The sequence below is a fragment of the Augochlora pura genome, chromosome 10 (assembly GCF_028453695.1).
Source record: "Augochlora pura isolate Apur16 chromosome 10, APUR_v2.2.1, whole genome shotgun sequence".
Classification (NCBI taxonomy): Eukaryota; Metazoa; Arthropoda; class Insecta; order Hymenoptera; family Halictidae; genus Augochlora; species Augochlora pura.
The window spans coordinates 19,242,446-19,269,633 of record NC_135781.1 but is presented as its reverse complement, the minus strand read 5'-3'; the positions used below and the strand labels follow the sequence as shown (position 1 = coordinate 19,269,633).

Here is a 27,188-nt window from a genome sequence, read left to right as displayed (position 1 = left end):
GTAGTAAACGCTGAAAATAAAGACTTAGTATCTTCTGTATAAATCAATTTGTAATCACACGTGATTAACCCCTTGCACTATAGCAACAAGTCAGATTCGTGAGGAATATTTCGTATATAATTTAATAGATATAACTGCCAGTCGTTTCTATTAAATTGAAACGAAATTTGAATCTTCTAGCCTCAATGGAAGTAAATGAAGGCAATCAAGAAATAAAAATCCTCTCGTTTCATCGAGGAAATTAATAAGGGCGAAGAAATACTAATCGACGCAGTTTTGAAAGAGATCGTAGTGCAAGGGTTTAAAGATTCTCGTAATTGATGAATTAGAACGAATTTTGTTTTGATGACATGAAACTTGGATGAAATAAAATGACATATAATAACGAGGAATTAGTAACTAAAAATGAAGTAAAGGTAGACATTTTATAATGGTATTTCAGTCATCCCACAGTAAACTAATCGTTCAGTCCAGTTTTAAACAAGTTATTGCTTTCTCAAAAATGTACAAACACCTCTTCCGCCACTGTGCGCGACTAGCATACGAAATGTTACAGCGAAGGGTTAAAAATAAGAAAACGTATCGTGTGGCAACAAATTAAAACTTTCTTTGGAAGCCAAGAAACGAGTAAAGTAAAATCGGACGCTCCGAGAAACAGTTACAATTTCTCATAGTGGACAGCAGGTACATCGTTTCGAAGCCAAGGAGCATCGACTAAAAAAGACGATCGAGGGGTATCGTAGAGATTCGGAATTTCTTGCAAAGACTTAGGATTTCATTGCGAAGCCAAGAAACACAGAATAAAGAAAACAAGATCGTTTCCAGCGAAGGACCGCGAATAGTTGAGGGAATGCGAGAAATAGATTACGGTCGCGCTGCAAATAGGATATTAACGGTTAAGGTACGAACGCGCTATGTCGGCGCGCACATCGCCCCGGTTCGGCAAAAGTTTGGTCGGCGAATCAATTTTAGTTTCCGTCAATATTTATAAATAAATAGCAACAAATCCGGTTTCCTATTTCATTTGGCCGAAGCCGAGTCGCTTGTGCGGCGCGGCGCGTATAAAAGCGGCTCTATTTGAACGAAACAATTTTGATCGATTTTATTCGCAGGGGCCGGGCTGTATAGAAATTCTGCACGTGGAACACCTGAACGAGAACGTTCCGGTAGCCGTCAACTGCCGATCGAGCGAGGATAGAACCGAGAAACCTGAACAGCCGAACGCGTCACCGTTACAGCTGTTCAATATCAGAAGATGCTGTCCGAGAGATAGAGTGTTTGACGTAGTCACGAAATCCTGTGTAACGAACGTAGTTTCCGGTGAAAATTATTCTCACGCTCACGACTTCGGGTCAATGTTGCCGAATCCGCCGACGAACGTGGGATTTTTCAATGTGACCAAGGGATCGCCGGTCTGCCGTTCTGCCGCTTTGGTCACATATGAGGTCGCGGCGGAAGACATCAGCTTCGAGGGAGGATCTCTATGGGTGAGTTTGAAAAATTATCGTCGATTTTATCCGCAAATTGCAAGACAATTTAATCGAATCTCGGAAAATACTCGCCTCAATCGTCGCAACTCTCCAGAAATGGTTACGCAACAAATCCACGTATTTCTCATTTATTCATTCTCCGTTGTTTCTTTGAATCAATAATCGTATATCATTCGCAGCCTCGTATTTTCTGCGGGCATGTTAAATTTCAATTCGCAGAGGCGTTAAATATTGTAGTTTACTTTAACATAGGAGGGGTCAAACAATTTGCGGATATTTCAATTTTTCTGAAAACGCAGTCATTTCTTATTTGCATAGCCCCCACGCATTATCCTGTAATTGTTTCGAATGGAATATGAGATTCAGCTTTCAGAAATAGCTTCGAATGTTTTCTATTTTTTCGAATTAATAGAATTTCCCATAATTTCGACTTCGTTGACAGAGTGCAAGATTCTGCAGCTCCGAATTTAAATGCACAAGCCCCCTGTACTGATCAACCATAAAATATAGTGTGTGCATAATTATAAACTGAAAGCAACTTTTACATTTTCACTGATATTTAAAGAGAACGCAAGAAAAGTAGAGCTCAGTTGTATATTTTTATTTCATCTAATATAGAAATTTCGAAGTCGTTGGACTTTCTCGGAATGTTCTTAATTATTAGATCTTTTGGTACAATAATTTTGCTGTTTTAAGAAAATCGCTGGACTGTAACCAGACAGTTTATTAGCAATTTGTGCATAATTCCGTTGAAAACGACGCTGCTAATTAATTATGTAAATGTACTTCTCGGTGTGCAATATGATGGTAGTTGCACGTTTTGCCGTATCGATTGTCGAGTTTTTTAAAATGGAAATCAGGAAAAGGGTTCGTCAGACTAATGATTGTTCAAGAAACGGGGCGTGCTATTCCTAGGAACAGTGGCCGACATCGAAGCAGACGCGTGTGGGAAAACTTCGTAAACACAATGGGGGAAATTGTTTCTTTATGGGCAACCGGAAATAAACAAATCACGATGACCTATTCATCGCGTGGACATTTGTTTATGTCGGTGTTCTACGAAATTTCGTGGATATTTTTTTACCGAATCTCTATTTCAGTCCTCCCCAATTCACGATTGATAGCGTTATCGTTTGGGGGCGTGGCTCGACAAGGCTATCGAACGTTTTGAATGGAGTTATTGAACGCTTGAAAAAACGTTTAAAGAACTCCTATTGACCGCACGATACATACATAGAAATTCTACTCTGTGTTAGTACGTTAGAAAATCTGTTCAACTTCGCGCCAGGAAAATGACTCGTCATGAAATAACGTGACAAGGTCATTTTTTTCTGATGTATGAATATAAGCAATTATTTGTGGTTACTTATTAAAATTATTTGTATTCGTTTGATTAGGATATCGACCTCGCAGAGTATTCAATAGAAGTACATATGTGCCCATAATTATGAAATTGGTCTAAGTCATATATTTCTTGTTTCGAGATATTTAATGAATTGCATTTGCATAAATTGAAATATATTTTTACATTTTGCTATCTTTTTATTTAGAATTTTATTGGTCTTGATTAATGGAAATTTATTATGAATATGATATTTTGTGTGAATTTCATACGAAAATGTTGTTTTTAAAGTTTGAATTGACTTAGACGATTTTCAAAATGAACTGAATGTCCTATAAACGACTTAAAGCAATAAAGAACTATGAGTTTTATTTGAAACAATAACTTTAATGAAATAATTCATGTACATTTCGAGTTTTTAAGATTTATAAAATGTTCTTGAAAAACTGGAGGAATGTATGGTAGTAAACACGTAATATATTTATGTTTTTCTTCCGATACTGGTCTTATGGTGGTGTATAAAGGAAGTAGCTTAATATTTCCGTATAGTTTAGATGAAAGAACCAAAACGTGAATTCAGGAGCATCTAAAGAAGTTTTATAGAACATTTTATATGGTTCATTTTTCACGAATCTCATCCATTGTATTTGCAGCCAAGAGAGATAGATTCGCCCGCGGTATTTTTTCCTCTTCTTGTTGTTGACTCTTCTAGTGATTTCGTTGAAATATAATCCGGCTGCAACATTCGTTTGATCGAAAATGTATAGTTCTTCTCCTACACTTTTCTGAGTTCATAATAGTATTCAGGGTTGTGTTTCTGAAACAAGGAGTATATCTATATTGTTGTTGTACACGAACGTTTTTGTTTCAAGGACTCTCTGTTGCAGTCCGTTGGAATTCCAGGATACTACTATTAGATATTAGTATTATTATTTGTTATTAGTATTTTTAGACTAGCCATTTTTATGTCTTTGGTACTAGGGTAGTGAGTAGTTGTAGCATAGTTGTTAGTTGTTGTGTCTGTTGTCTGAGTAGGGCGTTTTGTTCGATTAACATTTTTGCTAGCAATTCGGAGTTCTTAATGGATTGTTGTAGGAGTTCTTTGATTTCTGTATTTCCGTCATTATTGGTAGTTTTATTTTGATCAATTGGTAACGTTGTGTTGGCAGTGACCTGTGCATAATTGTATGAGTCTTTAGGGTTAGTATCTTTGCTACTTGTATTGTGTGCATAATGTGTGTTTATTTCCAAGTTAGTTTCTGGCCTATTGAGCTGAACATTTTGCTGTGAGTACGATCTGTTTCGTAGTGGTGGAAATAGTTTTTTTTTGCAGCTGTTTTCTAGTTTCACAGTCTTTGTAACTTGCTGGGTTTGCAATTAAAGCATTTTACAAAGTCTATTTTACCTATGAGTGGACAGTTAGTTGATAAATAACTCTGTGCACACTTTACGCATGCTGGGGTTTTATTACAATAGTTTTTTGTATGGCCATATTGTTGACATCGTATACATTGCGGTATGTCTTTTTTGTATCGAGGGGGTTCAACGTTTACCATGGTGCTTAGGAGACTTTTGACACTGAATATGTCTTTGTTATTGTTTTTTGGTTCAAGTTCTATTAAATATAACGGTAGTGGTTGTTTTGTATCGTATTTGGTCATATTGTTTACACTTCTTACCTCGTGTCCTATTGTTCTAAGTTCTGCCACGATATTTTGAACATTGGTTTTCGGGTGTAATTCTCTGATGACGGCTTTGTAGCTTTTTTCGGTTTTTAATTGGTATGTGTGATAAGCTGCATTTTTTGCTTTTAATGTTTGGGTTATATTACGAAAGTTGTCAGGAGTGTTTGTTTGAATTTTGACTTGGTCAAGTTTAATTTGTTTTATATTGTAATTGTTTGCTCCTGCAACATTGTTTAGTAGTTCCGTGAGTGGGTCTATTATTTTAGCGTCTACGTAAATTGGTGGTGGTTTAACAGCACGATGAGGGTTTTCTTCAGTTATATCCATATCAAATACTTCTGCGAGAGAACTAAATGAATTGCTTAGCGGAATGTCCTGCAGCCATGGCTGAGTCGAATCTGTGCCTGTCGTTGAAATTAGTTTTCGCTTTTTATTTTTTATGACTTCCTTCCAATTGTTATTTTTATTGTTATCTGTTGTTTGACTAACATTTTCGTCGTTATTTGTTGTACTACTCCACTCGCTAGTGGTTGTTTTTTCTTGGTCTTGAGTTCTTTGCTGTTGGTTTAGCTCATTTGGGTTATTTATGACGAAATATTTATTGCCATTGGCGAGTATTTTAATAGGTTCAACGCTTTGATCCATATTGATATTATTGACTCACTTGTCATACACCGACACTTGTATTGCTTACTTGTTTACTTCAGGAGCAATCCGAAATACGGCTTTCACGGTCAACTGCTCGAGTGGTACGGATTTATTTCATATAACTTTGATAAATATGCAAAGGTGGAGATATGTGATAAATATGTACGTAGAGCCTCGCAATCAATGCTACTCTGTTGATTAGTGACAAAAAAATGAATACTGTAAGGAAAGGAAGAGCATATTAGTCATTAGATGACACTGTTCTGTGACAAGGTTCGGAAATTCCCACTTGTTGCAACATACATTGGAGTACATCGAATGTTGTTGAAATTGTCTACACGTAAAAGAATTATACTAATAATCGCTGCGATAAATCCTAACTTCTCAGATTCATTTTGTGCCAGTAAATTACTTTAATCTTTTAGGCTTCTTTTTGATTGATATTCTACAATTAGCTTGTTAAACTTGGCGAGTCTGTGATATTGATGAATCATACCATCCTTGAAGCATACACCAATGCAGCTTGTTATTTCGTGAAATTTTCATCTAATTCCCGGAGATTGCATCATCAACTAGATACATGTATAAATGATTTATGCGACTGGAGTTTCCGCCAGGCTGTTCAGCTAAATTTTTATTCACCTAGTACTCCGCGAGCTCGAAAAATTCCGGTCACATCTGAAACGAATGCAGTTAGATATGCGGGTCAGATCAATAGGTAATTACCAGATCTCTGTATGTTTATAGTACTCACACGATTTCGCAAAATGCAGGAGACGTGCATACGCAAACAATTAGCATTTGAATACGCAAGACATTTTTTTTTCTTCTACGATCTCTAAACCAACTTAATAATTATTTCAATTTTAGTCAATTCTTTCAATTTAATTTTCGGTCAATTCTTTTGCTAACCTATTATATCTTTTGAATTTCATTAAGATCCTCGAAACGTAAGAATGTTAACAATGCAATTGATGTGTAATTTAAGTTTTCAATTTTCACTCAGTTACGTTAAATTCTTAATTTTTATAAAATCTGTAAGGTTGTAGCGTGGCGGTTAAGGCGTTAAAGATTCGGAATTTGCATAAAGATGTTTCATATCGATGATCGTTATTTACGGAACTGATCGCTGCTGAAAGAACCAGACGTGTAAACACAGTTCGACGGGTTTGCGTTTGTCGAAGTGTTACTTACGCTCGGTAAAACAAAACGATTTCGTAACAACGTGCTCGACAGGGAAAGGACAAACACAAACTAGCTCTCGGTCTTTGTCTTGTTGCCTGCAGGCGATCAATGCAGCTGCCGTAACTCTGTTTAATATAAACCTACATGCGAGGCATGACTTCATCATCTGCCAGTCAAGGAAATCCCCGTTTTCTTGCCTAAATGTATCAAGGAGCCGAACTACGAACGGGGGAAACGTGTGAATAACTACGTTGCAGGCGGAAATCTCAGTCTACGATCTCCATTCTTGTTGCAGTCAAGCGTATAATACCATATAGTTAGCCTCTTGATTACCAGGAACTTCAGAGACTTCATACTATACATGAGAATTCTTTTCACAAATTTGTCTTTGTCATAAGTTGATCCGTGGTAATAACTTTATGAACAATTAATGGATTTCCTAGAAGTTGAGTAGAATAAAAAATAGTGAAATAATGTTTGACACCTCGTTTATATTTACGAAAATGTTTTACGTGTACCTTAATTTTTCGTAGTGGTATGCTGTTCTATCTTGATAAATAATTAATTTATTACGGACGCATTGAAACTCAGCAAAATATTAAGCGATATTCCGCATCCTTTATAAAGGTTTTGAATTTTCAGAATACTTTAAAGTTCGTCCTTTTAGATATTGAGCTTATTCTTTACTTTTTAGAATTAATTAATTCTTTAAACGTAATGAATTTATTATATTGAAGGTAATAATATATGTATTGATTGACGTTAACAATTTTAAGATTAGCCAATAAAAAGACAAGCGCCATCGAAGAAAAAGAATTCGCTGCAGTCGTGGGGTTAATTAAGGTCAACTAGCCACATATCCAGCGGAGATTACAGCGACAGTTAGGAAGATGAACGCTAACGCAATATTCGTAATAGCAATGTCAAAATGAACGTGAATAGGTTGATTACTATTACTTGCGACGTGGAATGAAAAAGCGTACCTGCACGGAGGTGACTGCGAGCTTCCTGCAGAATTCAAAGCAGTTCATTTCGCACATGATTCCACGAGGATCCGTGTATCACACGAAGTCAACGTGTCGTGTTAACAAAAATATTTCCTTTCCCCGTTCTTTCGCATTCGAGAAATATACAACCAGTTTCCATGGGACGCGCGTTTCCCGGGCACTCCCACACGAACGTAAACACGCTCGCACGCGGGGGACCCGTGCGTTCAATTCAGAATGCATTTGAGAAATTATTTTCTTTTACACGCAGACCTACGACGAACACGCCGCGATGATACCTGCCGCTCACAAACGGTCAATACCAGGCTGCGTTTAAACGGCACGAATCTCTTCGGCAAATGTCCGTTGCTAAACCTGTTTACTCAGGCCATATACTTTCTTTCAAGGCCAAATACATTCTTGCATTTTAACGGTTTCTGCAAGGTGCTTCGGGAAGAGCAGTTTGTACGACATCCTAGAAATATGGAAATCATTACGTGCTTCTTCAGGAGCTTCTTTTTTACGAACTTTTTTCTTTTGTGAGTCGTTTTGGAAAATTTAAGAAAGTATGCGTTTGTATCAAAACACAATAATTTCTTTGAAATTGAAATAAAATAAATTAAATTTGTTGAGCTTTCAGACTGATTAGGTTACTAGACGGAGTGTGAAAAATTTCTGTGAAAACTATATTTGGTTGGCATAACAGAAATAAGGAGGGAATGATTCATAAATTTTTTATTCGAGCTTGTGACAGAAAGTTAAGCATTGCATTCTCGGTAAAATGTTATTCCGTTTTTTCAAATGTTTCCGATTATTAATGCCAGTTACTGTAGATTTTTGAGAACTAATTAAAAAAGAATGAAAAGTTCCTCTTTTCATCAAAGATCCTACTTGAATTAAAAATTAAATATTGTTGTTATACTTCTAAAGAATCTAAAATTGGTATAAGTTTGTAGAAAGGAAACCATTGTAGCGCGTCGTATTCATTTATTCGTTAGAGCCGCAACAAAATGGAGTAATTTCCATTCAAAGCTTTAGCTCCGACTTCTTTGAATCCGACAATAAAATTCTGGCTTCGTGCCTGATCACCGCTCTCGCCATGGGGCGTCGAACGTGTTGAAGTGCCTTCACCTATTCGCCTGATTCACTCTTACACATTGTCTCGCACGTATCGCGATACAATTCACATAATGATATCGTAAATCCGTGAGAGAAATAATTACACGGAATTTGAACCGGATACCTCATAATATCAAGTCAGATTTATAATGAAAATTTTGAACAGAATCTAACGCATTAATTACCATATCGGTGTGTACGGGGTGTCCCAAAATTCTGGTACTTCCGGGAAATGAGGGATTCCTGAAGTCGTTGGAAGTAACTTTTTCCTTCGCAAAAATGCGATCCGCGGTGCTGTTTATGAATTATCAATGAAAGACACTGGCCAATGAGAGGCGAGCTCAGTTAGCTCATGGCGGTAGAGCAAATGAGTGAAACTGAGCTTCGACCGCTAGTATGGCGTCTTGCCTTTCATTCGTGTTTTTTATTAACGTCTAATAAAGAAAGCCTCGGACTGCTTTTGTGTTACGGAAAAAGTTACTTCAAATGACCTCAGGAACCCCTCATTTCCCAGAAGTATTATAATTTTGGGTCACCCTATATACAAGACGCACGAAATCGGACTAACCCATTTAATACTATAATAAGAAGAGAAAAGATAAGATTTATCATATCAATTGTTTTGCTCTTGTCACTTTCTCGTACCTTGTTGATTTTAACAAAATTTGACTTACTTAATAAATAGTTATAAAAATTAGTTTTCGAGTGTGATTAAAAGATCGTGTCAATCATATAAAGTGTTGAATATAAATGTTATATTCATATCCATAAATTCGAACTACAGTTCTACTTTCTTATTAATAATATTTAAACATTAGAACAAACGTGGATATGCAATAAGTATTTAAAAAATTAATAACGATTGAATTATTAACGACAATTTTAATTATTACAGTTGTGGACAGATACGTAGATATTACAGGAGCGCGTTAAGTTTTGGATGTTCTAAAAAATTGAGACTCTTATCTTTCGATCAAAGCGATCGCGGTTGCGAGGACTGTTATCGAGAATAAAATTTATAGCGCTTCATCGGGGGGCGCAGTGTTCGATAGGAAGAAATTGATTCGGTTAAATTTTACCCGGGCGTGGGCGTTTCGTACCAGAAAATTTTATTTTTCATCCGGAGCTGTAGAACACGTCGCTTACTCAGCTGTTTTACAATATACGCTCCGCCGGACCGAATGGAAAGAAAACGATTCCGGATTTGATATTCCAACTTTATGCTTTTCGCTTCGTAACCTCGACGGTGAACGATGTATTATACATATTAAATTGAAAATCAGTATTATTGTTGCTTAGAATGCGTAGCTATTACTGCGTGAAATATAGCGGGGTTACTTCGATGATTTAAAAACTAGAAATACGGTGAAAAATTAATAACAGATCTCAAAGTTAAGTAAGAATTTCAATTTCAATAAATTACAAACATAATAATGTTATACTATCATAATCGCAAGAGATATTCAAGTGAATGTTTAAGTTAAATGAAAATTAATGATGTATTGAGTAACTGAACGCACAATATACTAACAGGTTTCTTTTTAAACAGATGAAACAAAGTGTAACGAATATTACCGATAATAAATATTTATAACTATGAATGTATTAGCAAATGAATTTCATTACAGTATATGCAAGTTGTCCACGCAATACTAGTGTACAATAGTCATGTAGTATTTTAATGAACAGATTAAGAATGTAACTCGCAAAGTACGTAATTATCGTAGGACGTCAACGACCTTGAAAACAATTGTTAATTTACGACAATACTTGAAACCTGTCACTAACATAATTATACTTTACTTTCACGTATCTTTTAAATTTTCAAACCGGGCTCAAATAAAATAGTTAAAAATTTTTGTATATCTCTTAAATGTATTTTAATTAATTACTTTAATGTATTAGTTGTATTTTAAAATTATTTTATTGCCTTTGTCATTTCAACAACTTCTAATTTAAAATGAGGAAAACGTCTCCCGGTTCTTTTTTAAATGCAAGAATAGGTATTTTTGTATTTTTTTCAACAATTTGTATCATCGTTAAAATATGAAAATTGACCCCGACTGTCTATACAGGATTTGCCGCATTGTTTGCTACATAACTCAAAGTAATAAGTTGGAATTATTTATTAAACTTATAATACTTGAACAAAATTTTTTAGACAGTTTAACACGTTCCGTGCCGAGCTGTATTTAGTCGACTCCTCATCTCTGGTCAATTGAAGCTTTAAAAATCAATATATTATGTTTATTCATTAATTATTGTCAATATAACTATGAAGCAGACTTATTATGGATCTATTCTTTTGGTGGAAATTATTTCTTGGATTCTAACTTGTCATAAAATATTTGTTTAACGCATTGAATAGCTATTTAAGCGTGTACCACTAGTGGTACACGTGGCGCGGAATGTGTTAAAAACAGCTTGAATCGTTTGGTCAAAGTTTAGAAAACGTTATTCTCCTTTAAAAGGTGTTCGAATACTTTCGTGTTCCACTGAACGACTTTACGTTCGTGTTCCACTGAACGACTTTGCGTTCGTGTCAATAGGTAATCTCTGGACGCACGTCGTTGCAGGGAACATCCTGGCCAGAATCAGCGATCTCGAGTCATTCAAAATATACATCCGCGGATCTCTATTCCCCCGATCATTCGTCGATCGCGGTGAAAGTAACGCACCAATCAAACTTCCGCTTCCAGGAATATCACGCAGCCGGAGGGTGATCCCTACAGCGACGTGTAATTCGCACGCAGTTAAATGTTCCCGGTGTTCGTTTTCTATAGATACCACCGCGAGATATCGCGTGGTATCGGTCAGCGTTCGCCGCGCCACCCCTGATCCGGTGGTATTTTATCGGCGCGGTCGTAATAAATATCGACGATTCCTTTTTTTTGGCGGGCGGGCCGAGTATGGAAATTTATGGCCCGCCGAGCGAAAACATTTAAGAAACAATATTTTGAAGCCATTGTGAGAGACGGTTTAATAACAGTTGATAAAAAGGTGGTGCACGCAATTCCCTTCGCAAACGCAAATCGTTTAATCTGAATAAATATTGTTCACCAGTTAGCGGATGTAATCTCTTTAAAAACAGTTTGCGTGACTGTTATAATATAGAATCAAGTTGTAATAAAATGATCGATTCAATTGTATTAGAAATATTGCACTAGAAATATCGCGTTATCCCGAACATTCGATTCAATTAATTAATAAATTACAGGTTTTAAGCTTCATTTTTGTACATTTCTCTGGCTTCATTAATTATCTCGTAATATTTATTGTAATATGGTACTCATTTATCAGTTTTGATAATGTTTCGTTATAACCCCGACCCTGTAAATGTATTGTTATTTACCGCATTGTTTATCGCTCCAGGGCTGTCAATCTGGATCACCTATTTTTTCAGACCCTGTGTTTTATCGCCTCCACCGTAATAAATATCAATGTTTTGCGCTCCTTTCTTTTTCGGCTTGGACGCGCGCAACCACCGTGCGAGGGTGGCTCGAGGGGGCGTGCTGGCTTTATTACGGCGAGCAAAAGAATGCGGCAGGGTAAATAAATCCGACTCATCATTCGAGGATCTACAGGGCGTGGTAGTACCGGCTTGCAGCGGCGTAGGACCGATGCGTCGCTGCTAAAACCGAGAACCGCATTGCAGGGGGTGTCGAATCAAGGTCTCCGATTAACATCGGAGTACACCTGACCGTTGAAATTCCATATAAATCCTTTTTCTCAGCATTAATCACCCTTTTCTACCATCCTTTTAACTATTTTGCTTCTCCACTGAACCCTTAACCTTTTTATATTTCATACTAAATTCTTTGTGGAGTGATCCTAACTTTTGTTAGACAATGGAAGAGCTTTTACATGATTCTTTCAATAATAGTGCAAAAAATGGAAATTTATAGCAAGTATTGTTTGAATAACGATTGCGAAAGGTGTGGGAGAATATTAAAATACTTAATTGTAGTACTTTCTTATTAGTATTTGATCTAGTTAGTATTTGATTATAGTCAGTTAAGATGATTCTTAGATGATTGGACAGCATTTAGCTTTAAATATTACATATTGTGAAGATGATCCAGAAAAGGTACAAAAAAGTTTCCAATAATGGTTTCTCAATTGCCGTTTACTCTACCTAATAGTTTATAGCACCCTTGCGCTATAACGACATGCCAGACTCGTGGAAAATATTTCATACATAACCTATTGAATATGAATTTTATATATTTCTCCTGAATTTGAAAAAATTTGATTCTTTTGTTATTAATATCCATGAATAAATGTAGACATATAAAAAACAAAAATTGTATCGCTCTTTTAGGGAAATTATTAAGAATGAAGCATTGCTAATCAACATAGCTGTAAAAGAGGTCATAGTAAAAGGGGTGAAATATGTTCTAAACTGAACATTCTAATCCCTATTGAATGTTTTTAAACCAACAGAAAAAATTCCAATCCGTAAATGAAGAAAATTATGAAGTTCCGTGAATGTCGGAATTAGATTATAAAATGACAATTGTCTGAATTAATTGTAGGAAATGCAAGTCAGATGACGATGTCTTTTCTCCATGAATAATTTGAATAAGTTGCATGGTATCAAAATTCTCTCAAATTCTTCTAATTTCCTTATGGTTTTATTTTTGACCTAATCATTTCCGTCAGAGATGCATACAATTCTTTTTTATTGCCTGAATTCATCAAGCGGTTCAAAATACCTTGTATAATTCACGAATAATACTAATTATAACATAATACCAACGATATGATAGTAATGTAGTAATTAATATAATAATCTTTTTCTATTCAATAGATAACATTTAAAATAACATTTCTCTTCTTTTTCTTTTCTCAGATGTAGTAAACTAATCTATTCTAAACTGAAATCCATTACTCTGATCTGCAGCTCTTAAAAAATTTCCCTTTGTGTAATGAAAAATCCCATAACGCATGGAGAGTTTTATATCTTTCTCTATTTCCGAGTTGCACATCTTCTCGTATCAATTCCAGCTTCCATCTCCCTAAATTTACTATCAAACAGCATTTTAAATTTGTCTACCTCTGCTAAACGATCAAAGAAAGTATGAAATGACTCTTTCCATGAAAGTACATGAAAACAGATAGTTCTGGTACACATCGCAGAGAGAACCGTCTGAAAAAGCGAGTCTGCCGATAACGGATGTTCCATTAGAAGAAAAGGTGAATGTCGCAATTCGTAAACCCAGCTAGATAGTCGGGAGACAAGATAAGGATCTGTGTCCGCGATTTGCGACACCGTTACCTGGGGTGTTTGACAAATCTGATAATCCTGACATCCGTACCGCGTCAGGCGTTCTCCGCCGTCAGCGGACAAGCCTTATTTTCGCGGCTCGTTATCACCGGTTCCAACGGACGACTTCCTTCGTCGATTCCGTTTCTCGATCGTTCACCTGCCGCGCTTACGAAATAATGACGCGGAAACGAACCGCGTGTCGAAACGACGGGACAATCTTGTAATAGTCTGCGGCCACTCTTCCCTTTCTAAAAGCGACAAAAAAAAACAGAGGAATTCATGGTCGTTCGGATGTCTTTTCAGGCTGGGTACCGTTGTGCACCATCCTTAGGGATCGGCAAGAGAAGAAGCGACGCTATTCTTTCTCGTTTCGTGGATCCATAGGTGAAAAGTACATATTTTAACCGATGAGTCGATCTTCGCGTGAACTTCTATTTTTGGAGATGGCTATGCGATGGTTGGAATATGCTCGAAACTATTTCCGGTTGCCAAATCATTTTTGAGAGGGAATGGCGTTTCGGCAGAAAATTTAGGTAATTTTGGTAAATATTTACGAGATGGTAATGCTCTTTGTTCTTTATGATTTTTTAGTATGATGAAAATCTATTTTGAATTTTAATAAATGATATTAAATTAATTCCCTGTTGAGGACCTTTAAGCAAAGCCAAATTCTCTGCGCGTAATTTGCAAAGACAGACTAAACAGAAATATGTAAATAATAGTTTCAGTCATTGTATTCCTGATTGCGAGGCGTTATAAGTAAGTCTTTTAGAGAATACATTTATGGGTATTGGAATTCTTTTCACGATAATTCAAAAGTTCAAATTTACGGAGACAGATAGAGGATTATTTCTTCTCTGAAAAATTTCAAGCTACGTTGCAACTTCAAACAACAATATTAGAACTAACTGTGGTTAATATTACGTACTTTTTACTCACTGATCAGTTGCTGTCTACTTCGTATGTTACGTGTGCGTAGTAGAAGTAAATATACCGGAGTACACATATAAATGCGACTTTTCAAATCACTTTACTGCGTAGCGATATTTGGTGCGTATTGGTCAACGGTCACTGATTAACTGGTCTTTATATCGTGTTATTACCTTACGTCCCTTTTCGAAGGGGAGATGGTCGTAAATACGATCCTCCTTCGGAAAGTCATTATCAGTACCTGATCCATTTTTTACATTTTTATTTTTCACATTACTTTGATATTTTTTCAATAATTTTGATCATTACAGAAACAGAAAATTTTTCCCTTACTGTCTACATAGGGTTTATTAACCAATCATTAATGTCATTATTGCGATGCATACCGTGTGGTGTTGTATATATCTGATGATAAAAATAATTAATATCAATATTAATATTAAGATATTAAAAACAGTAGACTGTTACCAAGCATCGCGGTGAATGCAAATACGTTAACACGTCAGACACAATTGTATCGCAGAATTGTTTGATCAAATTATAATTTACGATAAAAATTTGTTAAATATCACTCAGTAAAGTAATTTCTCTAACACTTTGTAATAACTCAAGTAATTTTGCAAAATTGGAAAAAATGTCGTTCCGTTTTCAAAATTGTTCCTATACTTTCGTGAGCCACTGTTTCTATGAATAGTTACTATAAAAAAATAATTATTCTAAAGTATTAATTTGCTTTAATTATCGAAGTGCTTAAGAAATCCGCGACTCTCGAGATTCCCCTGATGCTTTTGAGAGACAACATTGTCGAGAATCCCGAATATTCTCGGAAATCTTGAAATGATTGAGGATCCCGGAATTGTCGAGTTCTCGCACAATTCTGAACATAATGTTTACCTTTCCATCGTATCGATCGTTTATCGCTGCGCCAATTAGTCACTGGTTAAGCTGAAAATCCGGCGATTAGAGGGGGGAGCCTTAAGTAAATCGTTAAAACGAGGATGATTTTCGGCTAACTTTTATAACGTAAAACATTGATGAAACCTTTCGTCATTTTGCAATTGAAATCTTTGTCATTTTAAAGCGCACCGATCTCCTTTTCGTTACAGTTTACGAACATTTATTTAAATAATAAATCTTGATCCCATAAACATCGACGATCTACATCAGTGTGCAGTCTAGCATTTTTTTACTTCAATCTGGAACAAAAATTAAGACAAATTTTTGTTTATAACTGAGTTATACGTCGTGCGAGCCTAAATCGTGTTTGAATAAACGCAAAAAGAATGATGAAACACTGAAAACAAAGGAGTATTTTTTCTTTCTTTTTGCCTTCTTTTACAAAGGATTTAGGTTCATACGACATGTAGTTTTACTATGAAAAAACTCTGTCTTATTTTTTCGAAAAATAAAATAGAAAAAAATGTACGCCGATCAACATCAACGAGGATCATGGGAATCTGATTTGTTATTTTAGTTTACGTCGATAAAATATAAATGATAGAAATTGATATATTTTGAAATGTAAAAGAATATAAATTAAAAATTACGAAAAGTTTCATCGATGTTTTACGTTATACAAAAATGATGGAAAATCGTCTCTGTTTTAACGGTTTACTCGAGGCTCACCGTTCGAAAGAAGACAGCGGCTGTCAGGGAGAATCAGAAATGCAACGAATGCGTAAAATTCTGAACGGTTTCTCTAAACCGAAGAAAATTTGTTTGCAGGTGACGTTATCGGAGAACGGATCTCGCGAGAAGATGGCAGCATCCATCGACAACAGCTGCCTAGAACTGACTCCGAATTCGAGGACGAGCCGGCGACTAGTTTTTCGGGTTTGCAGAAACTCGGAGTTCTGTCAGAAACACAGCTGCGTGAGGAAGTGTTGTCGAGAGGGCCACGTTCTTTTGAGTACTTTCAATTGCACTAATGTGGACGCGTCCTTGGCTCAGCGCCGTTTTTACGGCGCGATCTCGAATCTCACGGAGGTGGCCTGGAACAGCACAGGTCTGGCTTCGCGAGAAAAAATTTAATCAACTTTTTCAGATATTCAACAGTCCGTTGTCGAGAATTGATTGCGCCCACTACTCCATTATTTTACGTTTCGCTAGGGCACATCTGTTACGGATCAAACCGATTACTTTGACTTTAATCATTATTATCGGCGCGGGTACCCATTCAGTATCATTTACGTGATAGTCAAATTGAAAATTTTAATTAGAAGTTCTCCCGGTGGTCCTCGTGTTCACGGTTAAGCGACTACTGACCGATAAGATATACAATGGAGAGCAGAATTGAATCAACATTTTTCAAATTGTATAACCTTTTTAAAACTAGTCTAAATTACTTGAGTTCTTCTGTAAATATTACAGGGACTAATTCACTGTACAATGATTGAAATACTTTTGTCAAATTTAACTATTACTTAACATTAAAAAATGTAAAACAACTGTCGTTTTTTTCTCTTTTTATCTGAGTTTATATAATGAACATTTAAAAAAGATTTGGTACTTTTCGGTAACTTACATGAATGTTGAAAATTGTATTGAAATCGGTTGACACATAGTCAAGCTACAACCACTGTAACATGTAACAATAACTTGTTTCTGGTTAAAATTTGTGAAAAACTGATTTTTGCGCTCTTTAATTGTTTCTGTACATGTCAACCGATTTCGATGAAATTTTCAGCATGCAGTACCAAAAAGTATCGTATGCATTTTTTAAATTTTCATTATAGGTTCAGATAAAAAAGTGAAAAGCAACAGTTCATTTACCATTTTTTTTTATTCCAATTAGTAGTACAATTTTTTAAATTTCAGTCATTGTTTCTCTAACATTTGCAGAAACGTTCAAGTCATTCATTCTCGAGTTTTAAAAATATTATACCATTATTAAAATTTTGACGTAATTTCTCCACCAGTATTTGTATCTATCTGTGTCTTTCGTCGCGAATTCTTCATTCAATTTCTATAATGAATATTTCACGTAATTTAGTACCTTCACTATCGCCGCAGCTCCATGACTTATCTCGGCTCTTTTACTGCTTTAGTTCTAGTGTTTGGCTCCTATTCAAAGTTTGCTGATACTTTAAGAGCTTCACTTCTTTGTCTTATGCAACAAAGGATTTTTCCCTTTAAATTGCCAAATAAAACACTAAAAGAAAGTCGCTTAAATATTCCGGGTCAGGTAAAAAACCTGTCTTCATTTCTTTTTTCGTACAACACATAGAATATGTAAATTTTTCAAGCTGCTCTTTTTCTTGGAAGTATCATCCGTTCTAAATATACACAGAACAGAATATTTAACATTCACCACGGTTGTCTCTGTATCTGCAAGCACCAAATATGTATCGATATTTTCAATAAGTTTTCGATATGTTCCTGGTTAGTACGGTATTTGGAATCAATGCAGAGTTTTATAAATAATATTTAATCTAATTAAATGAGTATAAACATAGACAGGAAATCAAGAACAAAAAGAACGGACTTTTCTGATTTCAGAAATATTCACGATAACTGATAACAAACACTGGTAACGATTAACTACATTAACGCAGACTCGAATTTTCAAAAAGCATCACGAAAAAAGATATTGTTTCCTTAAATCGAATAATTTTGGAAGTCGTCTGATATCTGTATTTCGTGAATACGTTGACGGCATTTCGATCGATAAAACTGAATATTTTCTCGGGTTGTACGACATGCAGCAGTGAGTTTGAATAATGCAAACACGTTGATATCATGTACACCAATGTGCACATTATACGGTGCTGACATTTGGATGATCCTTTATTTAAGTTTAATTTTCTTTTTACCGCGTGAAATGAAGATTTTAATTGTTCAACTCAAAGTTTGCACAAATGTATCTCAACAAGCGTTGTGTTTGTGGTGCTGCAGTTTATTCGATCTTCCAAATGCAAAAATAAATCTTGACAATAATAACCGTTATTCTGTTTTAATAAATACTGTTTAACTACGAAAATACTGTTTAATCAGTGACCCATAAATACACCAGCTGCGAATAAAAATGATTTTATTTTAATCGCGATGTATTATAGAGATAATTTCTAATCTAAGATAATCTCGTACGAAGATAAAAATATTAGTCATTCAATACATTTCCCCAACCGTGAATCAGACAATCAATACGATTTTACTACTTAAAATGAATCCTTTTATTGCGTTTTCATCAATTTTGTTCTTGGTTTTAACAACTGTAATTTGTCGTTCTCGAAAAATTTGCGCAAAAACGATTATTTGTAAAATCGTACGTGCAGCCGTTACTTTCGTGTGTATTTTTTTATACTGTGAATTTTATACAGGATCATCAGCAATACATATATGAACAATACATATTGTATCGAGATTACATTAAAGTATTATAGAATTACATTGGATCTACAATATAAAAAAATTATTTCGTGTGCCTTTTTGACGTTATATTCAGGAGTATAGAATAATGTTTGAACAGAAAAATAAATAGAAATATGTTATATTTTATTGCTACTTTAAACAGAAATCAAATACCTAAAATCTGGTTACGCTACTAAGTCATTCCTCTAACTTTAATGCTCGTAGTTAACGAGATATTCGATAAAATCTGATTCAAATCGCAAACATTAAAACTAATATTAAGACGAATATCGCTTCGGTATTATTGATATAACGTACAGTTTGAGTATGAAACTTGGAATCACAAGCTATACGATATACGACAGTAGATTCTAAAATAATGACGGCAACTATTTCGACGATCGAAGCCGCCGCGATAATATTTCCACGAAAATGTCACAGATTTAATCCAACTTTAATTTCGTACATCTTATAGTTAACGCGACTCGTTCGAGTAAATTGTCCCATTTCTTGTATGAAATGCTCTTCGACTTTCGTTTAAAATGTTCTTGTATTATTCTTTAGGAGTCGGTCTGCTGGTTGGTCGCAAGTGCCATGAAGTGTATCACATAGATTCAACAGAAATATTGAATTTGACAAAGGAGGGATATCTCCGGCAGGTCCCACGCGTGTTAAATGAGCTCGATTCTTACTGCCTGGATATATTTGAGGATGGATCGGTGCATTCACTGATATGTTTCCCAGAACTGGAACCGGAACCACCTATTATCAAGTAAGAGGCAATTTTTTGACACCGGTCACTGAATTTAATAAAAGTGCTGGATTGTTGTAAGCGAAGTGGCGAATTTTTCAGTGAAACTTCTGTTTAACGAACTTGGTAAATGTTTCTTTAATCGAAATAGTCTCCTTCAATGTCGACATACAATATCAAGATCTAATATCAAGATGCGGCGTCAATTTCGCATCTTGATATTAGAGTATAATGTATTTTTGAATAAATAAAGTCATTAATCCTTAACGTAACCATTATTATCTTACAGGCCGTTGACGTTTACTCCATTATTACTGACATAGAAGTATTAAATAAGAAATCAAGATCAATTGTGCTTAGCTTACACATCGATAACGAAAATTACACGAATTTCTTTTCCTTTCAATAAAAACGATTTTCCATTACACGTGTTGTACGATATTTCTAAATATATGCAAAATGTATTGGACGCATATTTTTTAAATTATGCGTATAGAACGCCGTCTGAAGCGAAGACACCAAACTATAAAAACACTTAAAGTCTGAATCGTGAACAAGCGCCATTTCGTGTGCAACAGCAGCCTCAGTTTTGCAACTAATTTCAACTTCATCTTTCGCACATAAAATCTATGCACGAACTGGTCATCATCTAATTAAACGCCTATCATCTTCATCTAATTATTTGCACCTTTTGGCTGTTCACGAATCAGCCGAAATCAGTAATAAATTATCACAACCAGGATTGAACTCATGCAAACGTTCATTATCACGTATCATCCTTATTCTACACATCCGAAACGACTTTAATTACAAGCTGCTTACGCGAAGGATTTTTCAACAGTTCTTCCCTCAAACTGTGTTTCTCCTGATGCTAAAAACTGAAATTTAATCGTATTGTTCCCACAGAATCGCAGAATGTACGCGTCCAACTATAAATATCTTCATATTTGTATGTTTTCGCATGCTACGTAAGCGTTTCGCGTTCCACTGGCTCTTTACCGGCGTCGAAAAAAAAACTCGGTACATTCGTTACACGAGAAATGAATAATCGTCATTAGTATCCCGTGTTGCCGGTGGAAAAGTTTTTCGAGGTATTTTAGGACGGCATTGGAAATATCTTCGAATTTCGTTGAAAGGAAAACAGGGCCTTTATCGCAACGGTAGGAACGACGGTACATAGAGGAAACCATAATTCGGAGACAGTCGCCTTATCGTTCGGCGCGCATTAATCCGCGAGTCTGAAACTTTTAAGCCGATGAATGTCGAACGGTTTGTTTGACTACGTAAAGTTTAAACAAGTACAGCCAGTCGGGACTGGAGAGATCCGATGGAAATACCAACCGAAGCACTCGCTTTTCGTCTCTGTTTTACAGTTTGTGGGCGACCGCGTTCGTGTCTGAGTTATTTCGCCGAACGATCCACCGATTTTCTTGTTTTTCGATTCATCATGTTTACCATGAATTCGAGAAGAAATTGATTTTATATCAATCTCTACGATGTTCTGATCTTAACGAAATCTACTCGACGAATGGGATTAATGAATGCCATTTTAGAGAAACATAAATATTTTGAAAGATTTCGTGCTTTTTTCAGTATCGAATATCAAATTTGAAATACAATAACAGTTTAAACAATATCGAGTATTTTGTCGGTTTTTTTATGAAAAATCTAAATTCTAAAAAAGGTAAACATCAGCTGACAATGATTAAGAAATCAATTAAATGAATATCTACCTTTTTCATGTTATAATAATGAATTATGACTGTCGAAATGTTCGCTTACATTTTAAGCGAAGGTACATATTTTTAAACGATAATTGTTCAGAAGCGTTTGCTTTGATTTCAAGCGTACGAACGTATTTTTAGACGATTCTATGTATTCCATTGCACGAATATTTTTCGTATGTCAGACGAAAATGAAATTTACGATTATTTAAATAATCTTCCATAAATAATCGGCCATAACTTTGTTAAAATCTGTTTGAAAGCTATTTCAAAGGCTGAGATTTTTTTTTATCTTTCATCTTTAAAGTAAATTTTTGTTTAAACGACTCCTTCGAGGGGTAAAATATTCCGTTAAAGAGAGTTGTACTAATTTCTCCTTGTTCTCCACTCGCGTTGTTAATTTCTTATTTAAATTGTTCGAGCTATTTTCATTTCCAATCGTAATATATAATCGGAAGCAGCTCGCTTTTACAATAAAAAGAAACGAGAACACCGAGTTTCTCAGAAAATTATAGATATTCGTATTCTGACTGTGTCCTAGAAGATTGAGAATTTCTGCAAACTATTGTTCCCAACGAGATGTTCGTAGGGAACACAAAATATTAGGAAAGTGCTGAGAACCGAGCAGTTCTCGCGATGATGAATATTGTACTTGTATCGATGCCAGGTAGCCAAACCGTTTAGCGTCGACGTAGATATTGTGCACGTTCGTGTACCTTCGAGCAGAGGGATAAATAACAATGGTGGAAGCCCATTTGTCTGATGAGTGCACAAGAAACAACGAAATGCTGCAGTCGACTATGCATTCATTCGCTGCATCATACGCTCTTTCCACTGATTCGTTACAACTTCCCGATTGCCAGCCATTATGCGCACCTATACTTCCAATTATAAGTCAGACTGTACTCAGAGCTGGTCATCATTTAAATAAACGTTCGTTTAAATGATTATTTAAACACGACATTATTCGTTACTTGGAAGTTTAACTAAAGGACAGATATAATTACTTATTGTTTTTATAGATCTAAATGAATTATTCAAAGTAATGGAATCTATTTCTTATTTATAAATACAAATTCAATTGTTACTTATTAATCAAAACTTAATTGCTGGTTGTTTATTGAGCAACAAAACGATATAAGTTCTCAGTAATAATAAATGTCAATTAACATTTATTACACAATGAATGAAAAAAGATAAAATTACTTGCTGTTTTCTTTTTATATCCAAATTCGAATAAGAAATAACATTTCATTTGCGAAACTAATGCAAAAAATATCCATTGCTAATGAATACCTTTTTATGCATTAATAACAAATGCACAATATATATCACAGGCGAAAAAGAAGGAAAAAGTGGTTCAATACTTGTCGTTCCCTAAAATCCAAATAAAAGATAACATTTTATTTGCATATAAGAGATAAGAAATAAATTATATGTGGTATGAAAATAATTCAATGAAATGTTAATTTTATTTGTAATTTGTTATTTATTGTTTAAATTAAAATTTGCCGAACTCTGATTGCGCCAAAATAAACAAACCCATGGAAATTGTAATGAAACGACAATCACTTTGTTATCACCTCGAATGTTTAAATTATAATGAATGCATGGGATCAGCCATCTAGATACCCTAGTTGACGCATGTTTCATCATTATTGCGCAAGTATAAGTTCATTAGTCGTTTGTCGGTCACTCTCACATTAAGATTCACGACTTCGTTTTATTATCGCGTAATTCCGAGAAGCGAAGGCTATTTTGTGCCCATTTTCCTTGTACTAAGTGTCCTATGCTTTCGAATTTACACGCTGCACCATGTGCATAGCACATGCATTGCTGAAGGGGGCATAATAAAATCATTGGAGTGACAAGAATTAATACAACATTCATCTACACCTGTTTTATTAATCAAACATCGTTTACTAAACATGTCTCGCGTTATTCGAATCGTAAATATTTTCGCTGCATTAAAATGCAGTGATATATAGTAGAATAACAATACTTTCTCAGCTGCGGTTGAATGCATTTTATTATTCTTCTTCCTTGATAGTAACATTTCGACATTTTTCAAAAGCGTTTTGAAACTGTTGCAATACATTTAGGATATCAAAATTTCATTCACGATAAATGGACGGTCGATGTTTATGCAAAATGAATATTGTTTATATCAATTGCGAGAAAAATAGGAACTGAACAGAAATTACATTGTTCGCTTAATGGTTTTAATAAGCTGAGACTAATAGTTTTTAGATATTTTCTTAGCCATTCTAAACATTTTATCTACCGGCAGATTTTTAATAATTCTCTTAAAATTGTAGAGCAACGATTTTCAAGATCAAAACATTTTTTTTAAAATTGTTCAAACGTTGCGATAATTTCATATCTAATTTTCACATTACTCACAATCTTCATGAATTTTCATCTCCTTCTTAATATTTGTAATACATTAAAAATAATGGAAGATCATTTCTAACTAATTCTAACCATTTCTGTCGTAAATGCATAAAATCCGTAATCCAGTTATTAGTATTCCAGTTGTTTCTAGTGTCAATTTAAATACATTGATACAGAATTACTCGATAGCTGCAGTTTGTAACTTAATGCAATGCAACAAGCTCTTTTGAAATTAAATGAAATAATAATGTAGGTTTTTAAAAACCTATTCTGTCTACTGCTTCGAATGATGCCCATTCATTTCTTCATTTCTTCAGTTAATGCATCAAATCCTCAGTTCCATCATAAAATATTCATTTAAAAACCACATAATTGTTCTTGTTTTTCAGGTATATGATTACGAGTCTCCTCGAAGTAATCAGCTGCGTCTTCTTAGTGTTGACGTTGCTTGTGTATATATTTTTACCTTCCCTGCAAAATTTACATGGGAAGACATTGATGTGTAATGCTGCGAGCCTTCTAGTGTCTTACCTCTGTCTTGCCATAATGCCATGGGTGACACCACCGTCGCAGGCCTCCGACAATAGCGAAAACATATTTTGTTCCGTACTGGGTATGTTATTGCTTCATTACCGCGCAGCTCGCGACTAATTAAAACCCGTTACTCGCACACAGAATTTCTCTTCTCTGAAACATCGGCCATCGCGACGCCACTAACAAATAGACTGCGATTTGATGCGCTATATAGTAATCATATGAAAAAGAAAGCACGTTGTAATCGGGGTTAATTAAAAGCGACAACTCAATTACCTCATTGTCAATTAACTCTTTGCACTCGTGGCTATTTTAACTTCGACATCTAGACATTTCCACGCAGAATATTCTCCCAACAAAGAAATGCAAGTCTGAGCTAATTTTTTTGTTGAACACGATTTCAGATATCTGGACGCTCATTTAAGTGATTAAATGGATTATAAAAGAATTTAATTTATTTTAAAGGTTTTATTATTTTTTTCAAGAGTTGTTATGATTTTGAAAACAAATCAATATGATTTATGGAAAGGCAGTCCAAAATTGACCATATTTGATAATTTCAAAATGGAGAATATTATAATAATTGCATAAACTTTTATTTTCATTAAATTTACGGTCTAATGATAAACATTAGAATAAAATATCATTATTTTGCACATTATTGTCTATTATTTGCACAGTAATTTTCAGTAATTCTTCAAACAATTCGATTTGAAAGATTTAAAATAAATAACACAGAATAATATTATTTTTTGCATTAAACGTAAATCTCTATTTCGCTAGAATTCCTTTACAAGGTATTGACAGATAAAAATTCGTGCTCTATTACGAGACGCAACAAGCGATCGACGATTTTAATGATAAATAAAGATTGAGGATTCTTTGTTTCAATCTTCTTTGGTCGATGTAACAAAGCGTTCCGCCTCGAGTTTACGGTTTCCAATTCTGAAACATCGAACGTAGCGAACTCGTTCTCAATTGCATACATTACGTATTAGCGCATCATCTTCGTAAGTTATTTTCAGAGTTCCGTCGTCCTGTGGAAAGTTAAACCGCCGTGTTCGGGTTTGCGCAGCGCGTTCAAACATCGTGTGCCGAGTTCAAAGCATCATCGGCGCCGTACATTGAACACGTCTCATTAAAACGTTTCGATACTTTACTCGAGAGAAGCGCACGATGAAATGTAGTATTCGCATGACTCGGAGACGAATCTGCTTTCAGGTTACGGGATGCTGTTCTCGCTGCTGTCCGCTTTTTGCTGGCTAAACGTCATGTGCTTCGATATATGGCGGACTTTCGGGTAAGTTATTCCCGAGAATCGAAATTTTCTTCTGTCGCAAACTTATCGTCGTAGAAAGTTTGTTTGAAACGGTAGTCTAGTCCGGACGCACGCTTGCGGGGCAATGTTTAGGTATTAAGTTCAAGGAAACGATCAAATCCAGTTGGTAGAAATTTTCTACGGGTATTTACAAGTATCTGGACTATTATCGTAATTTAATGTAGGATATTTTATTAATAATCGTGGGAGTTATTACTATTAGAACCTATTCTAGTTGTAGGCGCGATAAACAGAAGTTTGTTTAGCTTCATTGCGGCTTTGTTGAAACTACTGTGAATCATCTAAAATCAAAATTATCGCAATGACAAATACTTAAACAGGAATAGTTAGTATAGATATGGTAGTTTCAAAAATATCAGTCATAGAGTGAACGATATCTATGTTCGTTCTATGTATCGTTTCTATGAACGACAGCTTTTTTAAAACTTAAAGTGAAAGTTTTCTGTATTAATATTTTACCGACAGGCAGCATATAAATCGGCTTTATCCCTCTGTCAATAGCCTGTAAATCAATTGTCATGGCAACCAATAATTTGTTATCTATTATTCAAATAAATGTGTTAGATTGTACTACTGCAAGCTCCAATATTGTTCTATACGTTTTTAAATATTGAATACCTTTCGCGATTCATAAAATAAATAAAATAAAAATGAAATAATTAAAATACATAGAATAAATGTTCTTTAATGCTAATGTTGTGAAAATATAAAAATGTTAGTAGATTTAATTACCCCGCATTAATAGAAATGTTTACGATCGAATGACCGGTCGGTAAAGTGTTAATAGCAAGAAATAGAAACTAAATGGAAAGTTGTTTTTCCTTCTAGCGATTTTAATACATTAACATTCTTTAATTCTTTTAATCTGCCTACTATGTTAAATTTCATGTACTTAATTTTTTCATAAATGCATAAAAATCGCAATCTGGGATTATTAGTAAGTCTAATAATTTTTTATAGAACGTAGTATAAAAAGTGCTATTATTATTTGTATATAAAAAGTTGATTTTAAATAATTGTAGATAAGTAAGTAATTGTAGTAAAAGTTAATTGTAGATAATTCAACCCCCGTGAATATTTCAATTTAAAGAATATTTAAAATGTTAAAAACTGCTGAAAGTTTGTGCCATTACAGGTGTAAACACTGCGCAATTAATTCATTTCACAAACGGTGCACAATTAATATAAAAAATTGTAGAAGTTACACATAGAAATCAGTTTTCTTTACGTTTCCAACGACAGAATAGTTGTCAATAATCAATTTCGCAATGGGTCAATATTAGTATTCAAATTCCACTTTATGAAACGACATTCCGCGACCACACTTAAAGTTCGCAATAAAAATTTTCATCGATTCAAATGTTAATATTTACTTACACTGCACTATGCATGTACAGTTATACGTTAGCTTCGTCGTTCATTCGTTTTGCTTTCATGCAACG

General features: G+C 34.8%; 2 protein-coding genes across 4 annotated transcripts in view; one reads left to right on the top strand and one right to left on the bottom strand.

The window, feature by feature from the left end:
- Positions 1-27,188, top strand: part of LOC144476553 (G-protein coupled receptor Mth) — a 55,656-nt gene that overhangs the window by 15,359 nt on the left and 13,109 nt on the right. For all 3 annotated transcript variants that reach the window (XM_078193650.1, XM_078193648.1, XM_078193649.1), the window contains exons 4-8: positions 1,113-1,487; positions 16,380-16,659; positions 19,569-19,776; positions 24,263-24,486; positions 25,629-25,707. In XM_078193650.1, the coding sequence (XP_078049776.1) occupies positions 1,113-1,487; positions 16,380-16,659; positions 19,569-19,776; positions 24,263-24,486; positions 25,629-25,707 (1,166 nt within the window). The remainder of the gene's footprint in view (positions 1-1,112; positions 1,488-16,379; positions 16,660-19,568; positions 19,777-24,262; positions 24,487-25,628; positions 25,708-27,188) is intronic.
- LOC144476554 (uncharacterized) lies at positions 3,275-5,571 on the bottom strand. Its single transcript, XM_078193651.1, has 3 exons — positions 5,469-5,571; positions 4,512-5,384; positions 3,275-3,649 (listed from the first exon to the last, which is right to left on the bottom strand). Exons 2-3 carry the CDS (start codon positions 5,160-5,162, stop codon positions 3,608-3,610), a joined length of 693 nt encoding a protein of 230 aa, XP_078049777.1. The 5' UTR covers positions 5,163-5,384; positions 5,469-5,571; the 3' UTR covers positions 3,275-3,607.